The sequence below is a fragment of the Stenella coeruleoalba genome (assembly GCF_951394435.1).
Source record: "Stenella coeruleoalba genome assembly, chromosome: 11".
NCBI lineage: Eukaryota > Metazoa > Chordata > Mammalia > Artiodactyla > Delphinidae > Stenella > Stenella coeruleoalba.
The window spans coordinates 46,273,830-46,288,940 of NC_137157.1; the positions used below are offsets into that span (position 1 = coordinate 46,273,830).

Here is a 15,111-nt window from a genome sequence, read left to right on the forward strand (position 1 = left end):
ATGTGAATGTAGAGTGGGTGGTGCAACAAATAGACAAATACAATTTTCCAAGAAAAAATGTGTGGGCAACTTCCAATCCATTCAGTCTGTTTTAGGTGGAGGAATATATTACTAAGAAGAATTAGTCCCTAAGTTGGAATAAATAATAGAAAGAACACCATTTATCAACTACATTAGATCTTCAGTGCACTTAGAGGTTTATTAACAAGTGAAAAGGTATTTATGGAATGTAGGTAGAGCTGTCTATAAACCAGATTGCTACTGAAAAGCAATTTTAGAAAACACATAAAAAAAAGCCGTTTGGGTCAATAAAAGCTCTGGCTTGTTAGACCCATAGAAGAGCCAATCATGTGTCATCCAAAGAGTTTCTCTAGTCATGGTCTTGGTAGCTGAGGCAGGAAATTCTTTATCAGACTACCTACTACAGCCCAAGCATCACAAAGAAAATGCATGTCAAAGGTGGACATAAATAGCCATACTTTTCTAATATGTTATGTATAATTCCTAGGGATTGAGGAAAATGGGACTAGGTTCCTAGCTGAAACGCTTTGTTTACAGAACCATTTACCAAAGTAGGCATGTCTCAAACTAATTTTCAATTTTTTTCTGGTTAATAAAAACCATTTAGCTCAAAATACAACCCTCTCGATAGTAAGAAAAATAATAATAACAATAATAACGATTATTTTCTTCCATTTACTGCCATTTACTGGTACTAAATTTACTGCCATTTACTGGTACTAAATTTACTGCCTGGTACTAAACAATGTATTTTTAAAACCACTTTACTGACATACAAAAAGCTGTACATGTTTAATGTAAACAACTCGAGTTTGGAGATAAGCACACACCCATAAAACCATCACCACAATCTATGTCATGAACATATATATCACCTCCAAAAGTTTCCTCCTGCCCTCTTTATTTATTATTATTATTTTGTGTTGTGATAAGAGCACGTAACGTAAGATCTATCCTCTTAGCGAACTTTTAAGTATACAATACAGTATTATTAATTATAGGCCCTATGTATAAACACTTAATGTATTTTAGTTTCCTAATTTTACTGAAGAGGAAACCAAGAATCAGAGAAGATAAGTGACTTGACCAAGAACAAGCAGTGGGTGGGTATATGTGTGTGGGTGTCTGAGGGGAGGCATTGGCATTCGAACCCAAGTCTATCTGGATTAAAAGGCTGGGCTCTTTAGCGCCATCTCATGTATAAAGGAGTCACACTGTTAGTTTCTTCCAGTCCTGTCACACTATCTTGTGAACATCTGTTTCTGGCCACAAAGGGGTCCAGGAATAAATGGGAATGCCTGTGTTAATCAGAGACATTCAACCCAGACAGAGGTGATAAGTGTGTACCACACCATACCTGCTGTTGACACATCTCTGTTTTTGCACCTAGTATCTGGTACTGGACATCATTTTTACCCATCTTTCTCTTCTGGAGGCCAGTGAACTCCCAAAAGCGAGGATTGTGTGCTATCTTTGCATCCACAATGTTGTTTCTGGAACGTAGTAGCAATGGATTCACATTTAAACTAAAAGAAATGAATGAATGAACTATTTCAGAACTAACTATAAACTACTGCAAAGGACAAATGCTATGACTGTTAGTTGGTGGCATCATTTTGAGATTTGAACATATTTTAATCCAAACAGATGTTTTGTGTGTTACCCACCTATGTGTTTTTTTATTGAAATATATTTGACATATAACACTGTGTAAATTTAAGGTGTACCACTTAATAAGATTTTTTAAATGAAAATTATAAGCTGCAAAATAACTTTATAGGATTTTTTTTTTAGCTTCCTCTCATTACTGTGTTTCTCTGGTTCTCTTCTTCCTGCTATTATTTTTTTCTCCTGCTATAGTTTTGAGTTTTACAGATCCTTTCATTCAATATTCCATTCTCTTTCTTTTTTCAAATTACCAAGTGACTCTGTTGCATCCCAAGATTGAAACAACAAGCTCTTAAAGGGAAAGTCAAAAATATTGACTTGTGGGCTTCCCCGGCGGCACAGTGGTTGAGAGTCCGCCTGCCAATGCAGGGGACACGGGTTCGTGCCCCGACCCGGGAAGATCCCACATGCCGCGGAGCGGCTGGGCCCGTGGGCCATGGCCGCTGAGCCTGCGCATCCGGAGCCTGTGCTCCGCAGCGGGAGAGGCCACAACAGTGAGAGGCCCGCGTACGGCAAAAAAAAAAAAAATATATATATATATATATATATATATAGACTTGCCATTCCTATGGCAGCTTTTAGGTTGAGTTTGGAAACAAAGTGCATTCATATAGCGAAACATGCATATGGTATATTCCAGATCTTTATCTGTGCAGAGAAAAATTTCTGACATCACTTTTCCAGAGGCTTTGGAAAAGAGGTTGGGAAGAAAGCTGTGGGGATTTAAAAGACACCGTAGAGTAGAATGGTTACGGGCATAAGTCAGGAAGCCCAGATCCTAGACTTCATTTCTAACCTACCATAAATTATTCAGCCGCTCTGGGTTTAAATGTGAAGTGAAGAGATTATACCAGATTATTTTTAAGGTCCCTTATGCCAGTTTCTCAACAGCAGCACTGCTGACACTTTGGACTGGCTAATTCTGTCAGGGGGGAAAGGGGCTGTCCTGTGTATTGTAGGGTACTTAGCATTTTCTCCAGCCTCTGCCCGCTAGATGCCAGTAGCACCCTGCACACACCCCAGTACCACAACCAAAAAAGGTCTCCAGACGTTGCCAAATGTCCCCTGAAGGGCAAAATCCCTGCCGGTTGAGAAACACTCGGTTAGAGCTTAATTCCATGACAACTGCTCTATTGCCAAGTAGCAACCTCTCCAATTCTTTCCACATTTTGTCAGACAGCCCAAATCTCTCTGCTTAGAAACACTGTATATTCTCCAAGTTCTGCTTTTCCCTAATTAAAGATGTATAAATCAGTTCTTACACGTACTACCTAGATATAGATTTAAAAATTGACCTCTAGGGCTTCCCTGGTGGCGCAGTGGTTGAGAGTCCCCCTGCCGATGTAGGGGACACGGGTTCGTGCCCCGGTCCAGGAAGATCCCACATGCCGCGGAGCCATGGCCACTGAGCCATGGCCACTGAGCCTGCGCGTCTGGAGCCTGTGCTCCGCAACAGGAGAGGCCACAACAGGGAGAGGCCCGCGTACCCCCCAAAAAAAAAAAAAAAAATTGACCTCTAAACAGAGATAAAGTAAACAGATGACTGTAAAATATGTGGCAAAGGTTCTCCATCAAGAACATAAGCTCACGAATGATAAAGAAGGACTTTGGACTTGAACTAGTTTTACACTAACATCATCATAAAAGTCACCTGTCCGGAAATAGGGAGAAGGTCAACATTTTCTTGGCTTTCTCATTTCCATTTTTGAAATATGCTTCTCCAAAACCCAAATGTAAACAGGCAAGTGAGTGTTTTATTTACATATTATAGTTAGATGTGAAAAACTTAGAATATACAATATATGCATTATCTTCTATTAAATATATTTTTGTAAAGTTACAGATATGTCTGTTTTTCTCATTCAGGAAAATAACTTGCTTACAATTAAAAAAATAAAAAGCTGTCCCACCTTAAATTCTAATTACCTCATCTTTTTAGTAATTAGGTATTTAGCTTAACACAGATGTGTCATCTGATTGATATTGTTCTAGTGTGGTTTTTGTTTGTGCAGAATGGCGGCAAATTGCCTTTTGAGGGTTATAGAAACTGAAAAGAAGCAGTAAGTTGGAAAAAACCTCCCCATCCTTAGGCATTATGCACGGGGTAAGGGTATTCATCTTCATATTTTAACATGTATATCTAGTTACACCTTATATGTTCATAGAGTCCTTTTCCTTAAAGAGAGCTTTCAATGTACAAAAGATATAGTCAGATTTGGTGCTGTTGAAACCCAGTGGTGAGAATCACATCGGCAGCCAATGTGATTTCAGAGTCAATCTTTAAGAAGGGTGGTGTGGCGAAGAGAGCATTTAAGGGGTGGGAAGTGATCAGGCCTGTGAGGCAGAGCTGCCTTTGAGTTTGGCTCTGCCACGGCTAACTGCTGACTTTGGACCAGCAGCTAAACGTTATTTAGCTAGACTGCAATTTCTTTAATGTATAATTAGGTCAGAAGGACCTCTAGTGACCGCTCTAACTCCCATTCCCTCTGTATCCCTAACTAAAAAGTCACTTAACATACATTCACCCCTATTTTTTATTTCTCTGCCTTCCTCAAACTTCTTTACTGTTACCACAACCTGAGATGTTGGAACTGAGACATAATTAAATTTCATTTTCATTCTGTGTTTAAATAATTCCAGAGCTCCCTTTCATATTACAATTTCTACGTCTTCAGTTCTTTATTCTGAGTCATATTTCTCATGATTTTGAGTAAAATTTTTCAAGAAAAGTAGACAGGTAATATATTTTCTGAGATGCTGTGTATCTGAGAAATTCTTTCTGTTGGCTTTATTCACATGAACATCAATTTATCTAGGTACGGGGTTCATGCATCCTCAGTAATGTTCGTTTTTTCTCAAGTCACAAAAATTGCTCGATTTTCTTCTCACATTTACTCTTTCAATTGACACACTTAAAAAAAAATAACACTAAGAACTTTTTTCATTCCATATCCCTAAATTCCATAAGAACAGGGTACACTCTATTCTGTTCACAACGGAATACCCTGTACCTCACACAAGGCATAACGTAAGTGGGCACTGAAAAATAGTTTTGAATGACCTGCTTCCCTCTCATTTATTCTTGTTTATTATTTACCATGACTCTTCTCTGACATCCATATCCCGTCTTTTCTCTTGTTTTCATCTTCATTTGTTTATCCTTTGCTATAAATTCCAGGCAGTCCCTCAACTTTGCCATATCCACCACTGACTGTATTTTCTGCATTGTCAGCTCTGTTCTTTATTGCTTAAAAGAAGATTTACACCCTGCTGCTGAGTTTTCAGTTCTTTGAATTCTTTTCTTCTTAATCTCAGTCTGATACCTTCTCATCTTAGATTGTTGTGTTTTTATTTCATCCTGATTCTTTTTTTTATAATCATATTTTGTCAAATAGACTGTTCTTTACCAATATATTCTGAGAATACTGGACAAATATTTTCTAAAATTTTCCTGAAATAAATTATCATCAGTGTTCATCCTTTAACAAGAAAAAATATATATTTCAATCTTATATATTTTCAATAGATTTCAAATATAGAGGTGACTAGAATTTAAAGGCAATTGGAAAGAAAAAATTAACCTCAAGTCTAGTTAGAGTAAATGTGGTTGACAAGTGCCAGGACTGCCCTCTCCCCTAATATAAGTCATTCAGCTAATGGACTCCAGAAATTAAACAGGGGAGTTTGATTGGCCTAAGGTTTTTTACGATGCTGCTGTCATCAGTGCTATAATTGCAGATTACAGGTTGAGTCACCACTTCATGTGAATAACTTATCAAATCACCTCCCTGAGAACAGACTTGAAGAAACACAAGGAGATCTACTCTCTGTAGGAACTGGAGTAAAGGAGTTATTATCAAAAAAAGAGAAAAAATATGAAATCATTACACGGTACATCTTAAACGTGTACAATGTTACATGTCAATTATATCTTAATAAAACTGAAAAAATAAAATAAATTAAAAATATATAAAAATATAACAGTTAATAAGTATTTTTAAAAGAAAGGAGAGAAAGGTGTGTGGGGGGGGGGGGGGAAGGCTGATAAAAAGGGAAGACTGAGGACAGGAAGGACAAACTTGGTCCACTGAAGTGTCCCAGCAAAGTCAGTCTAATTCTTTTAAAAGTTTAAAAGTTTTCTGGATTGAATTAGCCGTTCCAGAAAGAGCTCTGAGAATGAAGGAACATGATACTTTTGCGGTTTTTCTACATGCATTAAAAATTTAAAGGAGCAAGGGATAAGAAAGGAAATGCTGGTTGCCCAAATTATTCTTTGACACATATCCTAAATTTAATTTTTTTCAAGTATTTGTTGTACTGGATACAAATCTCTGTTTCTATACATGTCACAAACCCCCATTTCATGGCTATTCCTTCTATAAGTTTTCCATTTCAGTCACTTTGAGTAAGAGCTTACATGTGATCAAACTGACATCTGACACTTTTATAAAATTCGCCATATTTGCTTTTGAATTATATTTGAGGAGTAGATCATGTAGGTATATATTTAATATGTTTGTCCTCCATAACTAGAAACAAATAGCATATCTTTTTGAGGAAAATCCTCAATACCATAAAACTGAGAAATCATCCCAGAAAGCTTTCCTTACTTATATTATCATCAAACCTTATTTTGGTTTGTCTTCTAGGTTGGGATGGAGGAGATCATACTTTGTTGTTGAACATGAAAAAATGTGACAGGAACCCTTTATATCTCCTTCTATAGATTCTTTACAGATTAAAAGAAAAATTTCAGCTTTCCCTGAGACAAGATAAAGAGAAAAATCAGGAGATCCACCTATCACCCATTGCATTACAGCCAGCACAGTCTGAGGCCAAGACAGCCAACAGTATGGTCCAACCTGAGCAGGTTCCAAAGGTACTGAATGTGGTCGTGGACCCTCAAGGCCAATACACTCCTGAGATCAAAGCCACCACCTCTGTCTGCCCTTCTCCTTTCAAAATGAAGCCCATAGGACTTCAGGAGAGGTAAGAGCTTTTACGGGATCCCCCTACATGTTTTTTTTTTTTTTTTAACATCTTTATTGGAGTATAGTTGCTTTATAATGGTGTGTTATTTTCTGCTGTATAACAAAGTGAATCAGCTATACGTATACATATATCCCCATATCCCCTCCCTCTTGTGCCTCCCTCCCACCCTCCCTATCCCACCCCTCTAGGTGGTCGTAAAGCACCCAGCTGATCTCCCTGTGCTATGCGGCTGCTTCCCACTAGCTATCTATTTTACATTTGGTAGTGTATATATGTCCATGCCACTCTCTCGCTTCATGCCAGCTTACCTTTCCCCCTCCCGGTGTCCTCAAGGCCATACTCTACATCTGTGTCTTTATTCCTCTACTGCTCTTACGTTCTTCAGACCTTTTTTAGTTCCCGTTGTTTTTGGTGTCTGCTCTTAGTGGGTAAGGTTGGTTCAGTGGGTTGTGTAGGCTTCCTGGTGGAGGGGACTGGTGCCTGTGTTCTAGTGGATGAGGCTGGATCTTGTCTTTCTGGTGGGCAGGTCCACGTCTGGTGGTGTGTTTTGGGGTGTCTGTGACCTTATTTTGATTTTAGGCATCCTCTCTGCTAATGGGTGGGGTTGTGTTTCTGTCTTGCTAGTTGTTTGGCACGAGGTGTCCAGCATTGGAGCTTGCTGGTTTTTCAGTGGAGCTGGGTCTTAGCATTGAGACAGAGATATCTGGGAGAACTTTTGCTGTTTGATATTACGTGGGGCCGGGAGGTCTCTGGTGGACCAATGTCCTGAACTCTGTTCTCCCACCTCAGAGGCTCAGGCCTGACACCCGGCCAGAGAACCAAGACCCTGTCAGCCACTCAGCTCAGAAGAAAAGGGAGAGAGAGAAAGAAAGAGAGAAAGAAGGGGGGGGGAGGGAGGGAGGGAGGGAGGAAGGGAGGAAGGAAAGAAAGAAAAGAAAGTTATTAAAATCAAAAAAAATTTTTAATTGTTAAAAATAATAAAAAAAAGAGAAAGAAAGAAGAGAGCAACCAAACCAAAAAACAAATCCACCAGTGATAACAAGTGCTAAAAGTTATACTAAAAAAACAACAACAAAACGGGCAGATACAACCCTAGGACAAAAGGTAAAAGCAAAGCTATACAGACAAAGTCACAAAGAAGCATAAACATACACACTCACAAAAAGAGAAAAAAGAAAAAATATATTTTGTTTTTAAAAAAAGGAAGAGAGCAACCAAATCAATAAACAAATCTACCAATGATAATAAGCTCTAAATACTAAACTAAAACAAGCATAAAACCAGAAACAAATTAGATGCAGAAAACAAACCCCAAGTCTACAGTTGCTCCCAAAGTCCACTGCCTCCATTTTGGGATAATTCGTTGTCTATTCAGGTATTCCACAGATGCAGGGTACATCAAGTTTATTGTGGAGATTTAATCCACTGCTTCTGAGGCTGCTGGGAGAAATTTCCCCCTCTCGTCTTTGTTCGCACAGCTCCTGGGGTTCAGCTTTGGATTTGGCCCCACCTCTGTACATGGGTTGCCTGAGGGCGTCTGTTCTTCGCCAAGACAGGACGGGGTTAAAGTATCAGCTGATTCAGGGACTCTGGCTCACTCAAGCTGGGGAGAAGGAGGTGTACAGAATGCAGAACAAGCCTGTGGCAGCAGAGGCTGGCGTGATGTTGCAACAGCCTGAGGTGCACTGTGTGTTCTCCTGGGAAAGTTGTCCCTGGATCACGGGACCCTGGCAGTGGTGGGCTGCACAGGCTTCTGGGAGGGGAGGTGTGGATAGTGACCTGTGCTTGCACACAGGCTTCTTGGTGGCTGCAGCAGCAGCCTTAACGTCTCATGCTAGTCTCTGGTGTCCACGCTGATAGCCACAGCTCATGTCCGTCTCTGGAGCTCATTTAGGTGGTGCTCTGAATCCCCTCTCCTCACGCACCCAGAAACAATGGTCCCTTGCCTCTTAGGCAGTTCCAGACTTTTTCCTGGACTCCCTCCCGGCTAGCCATGGTGCACTAGCCCCCTTCAGGCTGTGTTCACACAGCCAACCCCAGGTCTCTCCCTGGGATCTGACCTCCAAAACCCGAGCCTCAGCTCCCAGTCCCAACTCCTCCCGGCGGGTGAGCAGACAAGCTTTTCAGTCTGGTGAGTGCTGGTCGGCACTGATCCTCCGTGCGGGAATCTCTCCTCTTTGCCCTCTGCACCCCTGTTGCTGCGCTCTCCTCCATGGCTCCAAAGCTTCCCCCCTGCCATCCCCCATCTCCACCAGTGAAGGGCCTTCCTAGTGTGTGGAAACCTTTCCTCCTTCACGGCTCCCTCCCACTGGTGCAGGCCCTGTCCCTATTCTTTTGTCTCTGTGTTTTCTTTTTTCTTTTGCCCTACTCAGGTACGTGGGGAGTTTCTTGCCTTTTGGGAAGTCTGAGGTCTTCTGCCAGCATTCAGTACGTGTTCTGTAGGAGTTGTTCCACATGTAGATGTATTTTTGTTGTATTTGTAGGGAGGAAGGTGATCTCCGTGTCCTACTCCTCCGCCATCTTGAAGGTCCCTCCTCACTTTTTTTTTTTTTGTAGAGTATTCACCAACTGAAAAAGATAGAACTAGAGATGATTGGCATATTGGGTAGAACCCTAACCTTAACCAAATAAACACCAGGAGGAAGTAGTCTTTCTTGTCCCCTAAAAGAGTCTTGCTCTGTTATCAATAATCTTTTAGTCACATCTGATTTTCATAAGCTGGTATAGACCCAAGCCGAGTCTTCATCAACTACAGGACAACTTCTATAACCATTTAATCTTGTTTAATCGTCATCAAAACTCTGGTAGATAGAAAGACTGGAAATAAACTTAGAGTCTTTCCCACCAAAGACCACATTCTTTGTAGTAAGGTAGAAGGAGTATATACCACAAATTAATTTTTATAAAGTTTTCCCTCTGCTTCCTTTGAGCAAAACAAACAGTAAATATCTCAAGCTTCATGACATTATCTTTGTTGCCTTACCTGCCTTTGTGATGTACTTACACTGATACATTCTCATTTAAAGCAAATTTAAATAGGAAAACTAGAATATGCAAAATGTTTAAATGAGGGGCAATTCTTTGCTTCCCCAAAATATTAGGCAAAGCTTTCCCATGGTATGTCTTAAAATAAGAAGCTTCATGTTTATATTTAAAATATGATTGGTATTATATCCAACATTGCACATCAGGGTAGTGGGGAACTAAGAGCTTCTCAGGGTACTCTCCCAGGTTCATTCTCCACTTATTTTCCTGCATCTCCATTTTCTATCACTGTCCTTGTTGTTGCCTTAGGTTTTTAGATCATGTATACAAATTTTTATTATATTTTCCATCACATGCACGTACACACACAAACACGCACACCCCATATATCATTTCAGAAAATATAGTTTGGGGCTTTAAGAACTGCAAAAGACCAAGTGGGTAATTCAAATTTCTTTGAAAGTATTGTCAAAGAATAATGAATGAAGTGAAAAGAAAGGGATTTGTTGCAGTGATCTCCAAAGTTCTATAAAAGGAGAACACTTTGACTCCATAATGGAAGGGAAATGGAGAACAATCAAGTCATCCTTCCTACCTCCTTCCCCAAAAGACTTTTTGGTTTCCTTATGAATCCATGAGTCTACATGGACCATTCTCTTACTTGGATGCCACCAAATTGCTGTCTCAGCTGCAGTCTGGAAAAGTAGACAAGATGGACTTTCTCCCTAAGGCCAACTAGGAGTCAGGAGAACTGGACTCCAGACCCAGCTCTGCCATTTTTGGTTTGAGTGGCTTCAGATGAATCACTCACCTATCTGGGCCTCGTTTTTCTTCTTCTGTAATATGAAGGGGTTAAACTTGACTTCTTCACTTCCTTCAGGCTCTTTTACTCTTGTTACCTAAATTAGTTTCATGCCTTTATGTTTGCTTCAAAGAGAAACCTTGAAGCAGGCATCTGACTACTGGTGGTGTAGCAAGGGCAGGGTGGCAGAAAAGATCTGCTCAGATGAAAGTGATAAGAGGGTCACTTTCTACAGATGATTTAAAGATGATCATAAAACTGACTGAAAGTCAGACTAATTTTTATTATCATCATGCACCACCAATTCTGAGCAAAGTCAGTGGTTCAGTCCTTCGGGGAGTACCTCTTCCCAGCATCCTGCCCTTCATAGGCTACTGCTGGGCATGTTTGAATTACAAGGAACATAAGGTTAAGTATCCATTAATTCATTTAAATGAAGTGAATGTTTGAGAAAGGAGAGCACAGGGATGGTGTCTTGCTCATCTTTTGGTCCACATGGGAGACTGTAGAGAGTAAGTGTGTGATCAGTGTTAAGTGGATTCCCTATGCCCTGGTCATCCCCACCCATCACCTCCCACTTCCTTCCTGCCTCAGAGCAGGAAAAAGCTCTTCTTTCCACAAGGGCTCCATGTCCTTTCCTCCCAACCCTGATGACTACTCCATCAAATTTCTTCCTCTATGTTCAACTGCAACCTTTTTGCTAATGCTATACCCTCAGCATGAAAATGGTTCTCTCTGGTATCAAAGAAACTCCCTTAATCCAATTCCTCCTATGGTCTTGTCTTCTCTTCCTTGTTCAGATGTGTCTTGAATGAGCAGAGTTTATTTAGTGCCTCATCGGTCTTCTTCAAGTCCTGCATCCACTGTTTCTCTCACATATGCTTGCCAAGTATATCAATGGTCTAACCACCAAAGTCAAAGCACACGTTTTGTTTCTTTTCACATCCAACCCTAATGCTTACTTCCTCTTTGAAACTCTCTTTCTTTGGCCTCCAAGACATTACTTTTCCGGTTCTTGGGTGGTTACCTTTAGGCACACACACACACACTCCTTTCTCCCCTTAACTTCAGAGTTTTAGCAAACAGGTAGATTGAGCTGGAGGTACTCCTTTAGGAATCAACCATGTAAAAGGTAGTAAGAGAAGAAGAGGCTGTGGTTGGATTACCCAGAAAGGAGAGAAGCGGTCCTGGGGTGAGCAGTAGAAGTGATCAATGGGCAAGGAATATGGAGAGGGTAATTCAAGCATCACTTTCTCTTGGAAGCCATTACCTCCTTCCCTTCTTCCTGTAGCCCACCTACCAACATGGATTCAGCTCTGTCTCCTCCATTCCTCTCTACCCGAGTCCCATAGCCTTGTGTGCATACAGTATTTATAAACTTCTTAGGTATAGGTAAAATTTTCATTTATTAATCTATCTTACCCTGTAAACTCTAAGCTTCTTTAGGGCACATATATGATTGAATTGTCTCTTTGTCTCTTTCATATAGAACATAATTCCTAAAAAGCAAGAGCTCCTGGAAATAAATGCTTAAATGAATGAATGAGTGTTATAGTGAATAATTCTCAGGTTAACGGCCAGTAGTTGTAGGGAAACACTTTGCTTATTCCACCATCCCTATTTTCACCCTGCTTTTCTATCATAATTCCCTTGCTAAGATGGCATAGTGATGAGTTTTAAGAGTGATAAAAGATGAGAGACATACAGTGTTCCATATAGTAAGAAAACTTTCCTGAGAGTTTTAAGCCTTAAAACTTAATTTATGTTTATATGTTCTAATGGCGCTTTGAAAATAGCCTTGTGTTTTACAGCCTTCCATCTCCTGATCCCGGAGTGAAATAATAATCCTCTGTTTATTGCATGAAAGTCTGGCTTCATTAAAATCACCATGAGACCATAAAGGCTGTATTATGAGTCATTTGTCCCCAAAAATCTTTTGGGTCATGCCATATAAATCTGTCATCCCTGATGGAGAGAATGTATTACTCTGACATAATTGATAATAAAACATAATTTTAAATTAAAATTAAATAAGAGAAAATATAGAGACTTATGGCATATGCTTAACTGAGTACAAAGGATATACCCTGAAAGTTCTGAAGATTAAAGAATTATAAGGTGAGGGACAGAGCAGTCCCCTCATTTCTCCCTATTGCCAACTAGTCACCAGGTCATACTGATTCTTGCTACTTGGATTTTCTCATTATCAATTCCTCTCTTTGTAACCATCACCCTGGACCCAGCTCTCATTAGCTTTATATTTGAATTATTATGTCTTATGATTATAAAAATGACATCAGGACTAATGGTGTTAGATATTTCACATGTATTACTTTATTTCATCTTTTCTGTCTGACCTAATTCTTTTCTCTCCCTCAATTCATACTATACACTCTTCAGATTTATCTCGCTATAGGAATACTTGCATTATGTTCTGTTGCTGTGTAAAAATCCTCAATAGCTCCCCTTTGCCTATAGGATAAGGCACAGAATACCTTGCTGAGCCTCAGAGGTCCTGTACCATCTGGCTCTGATCATTCTCTCCAAATCTGTTTGCCACTCTGCCCCCAAATAAACCCTCCGGTCTGTTCTCAGTGTGTCATGTCCCTGTCCACATGTACACCTTTGTTCACCTAGTTCCTCTTCAGCCTTCTTATATCTCTCTCTAGTCTCCAAATCCCAACACGAAACATACCTTCTACCTTTGTCCATGACACCTACCGAAGCCCATGGTAATTTTTTTTTTTTTTTTTGTGGTACGCGGGCCTCTCACTGTTGTGGCCTCTCCCGTTGCGGAGCACAGGCTCCGGACACGCAGGCTCAGCGGCCATGGCTCACGGCTCCAGCCGCTCCGCGGCATGTGGGATCTTCCCGGACCGGGGCATGAACCCGTGTTCCCTGCATCGGCAGGCGGACTCCCAACCACTGCGCCACCAGGGAAGCCCCCATGGTGATTTTTAACACCTCTGAATTTTCACATGTACCACTCCTCTAGCAGTGATTTTAATTAAAGAATAATTTAGAAAGGGACTGAAACTGGTTTCTGATGGATTGTCCCGTCCCTTCACCAGCTTGTGAGAATCTTAAGGACAGGTACAGGCTCAAGATATTCTTGTGTGTTCCATGGTTCCTGTAAGCCTGATACATTGTAAACACTTGAAAAATATTATGGAGTTAGTTAATTCATTAATGCTCCTTTACATCTGAGGATCTCATATATTTATTTTTTTAAATTCCATAAAAACAAATAGCCTAATGATAAACTACAGTGCTGAGTCTCTGTGCTAATCTTACTTGACATTTACTAAATAAGTGACTCAACAGGTTAATTAAGTCCTTTTGGTATAGCTTTCCTAATCTACAAAATAGGTATGATAATATCTGTTCCACCTTTTTTCAAAGGGTACCATAGAATTAACAAGCAATATAAAATGGTATTGTGCCTCTGAGAAGGAAGAGGAACGTAAATCTAGTACTCTTTTCGTTTTTTATTCTCTGATTCCATTCCACAAGCCTATACTCGGTCGGTTATATTTTTGAACTCAGGAACAGGGAAACTTTTTTTAAACTGAATTGATACAGTTGAACCTGCCATTTGACATAATAAATATTTTTTAACTGTCAATTGACTTACAGGTTTTCTCAGCCTGTTTATAAATTGGGCCATTTAATGTTATTTAATAACTATTAATACCAAATTAAATCTATTCTCATCTAACAGATGAACTTATTTCCCATAGTGAGTCCATGAATTTGGGAAACACGTTCAGATGACTGCTCCACACCTACTCCATGTATAACTTGGAACTTGTTTGTTCATCTGTGATGAGAAGAATAGCACATGCCCTGCACAGTTCTTGTGACAGTTAAGCCACACAACAAATGTCACATGGCTGGCATAGCAGGAGGCCACAGTTAGCTCCTGTTCCTTGTTCTTTTGTCCCATTCCTGTCCTCCTCAAATTCCTCACTTGTCACTCTCAAGGGAACTGTACTTTTATAGCTGGCTTTTGCCAGCTTCCAAATGCCCAGTAAACAAGAGATCACATTCAGACCCTAGAACGACACATTTTCTTCCGTAGGAAGACAGAGAACTTGTACATATGAGTTTCTGCAGATTTCCCCTTTAGGCTACTGTATGACTAATAGCCAATTTTATGGAAAGGAAATCAACAGGTGGATTCACATTATTTCCTCATTTTTCTCATCTGATTTTTTATTGGAGGTAAAAAGCAAGCAAAGACAATTAGAGAACCGTCCAGAAAGGAGGGGTGGCCTCATTATAACAAGGCAGTTTCACTCCTGACTTAAATTTGCCTCAGAAATCAGTGAGTGTGCCAGGAGGAATATGGCATAAATGGAGGTTTTCTTCCTATCATAACCAAGGCCTCCCCAGGCCCCCAAGGGTTGCTGGTACCCAATGAGCAATCATTCTCTAACTTTTCTTTACACTGTACCATAACATGCTTTGTTTTGGTGTCCATAAATACTGTGCAAGTGATGATACAGCACCCAGGTATGTGAGTTGAAAGGTTTTCTTAGGGGTTTCAACCTGGCGGAGCCTGGGAGATTTCTGTCGCAGCCAGAAAGATGTCTGCAGTGGCGGAAGCAACCTAAGCTCAAAGCCTCTGTTTACTGTAATTT

General features: G+C 40.2%; 1 protein-coding gene across 1 annotated transcript in view; it reads left to right on the top strand.

The window, feature by feature from the left end:
• The window catches only part of PTPRR (protein tyrosine phosphatase receptor type R), a 378,611-nt gene that overhangs the window by 275,776 nt on the left and 87,724 nt on the right, over nucleotides 1-15,111 (top strand). Inside the window, exon 18 of the mRNA XM_079937947.1 lies at nucleotides 6,416-6,678. Coding sequence (XP_079794073.1) covers nucleotides 6,416-6,678 — 263 coding nt within the window. The remainder of the gene's footprint in view (nucleotides 1-6,415; nucleotides 6,679-15,111) is intronic.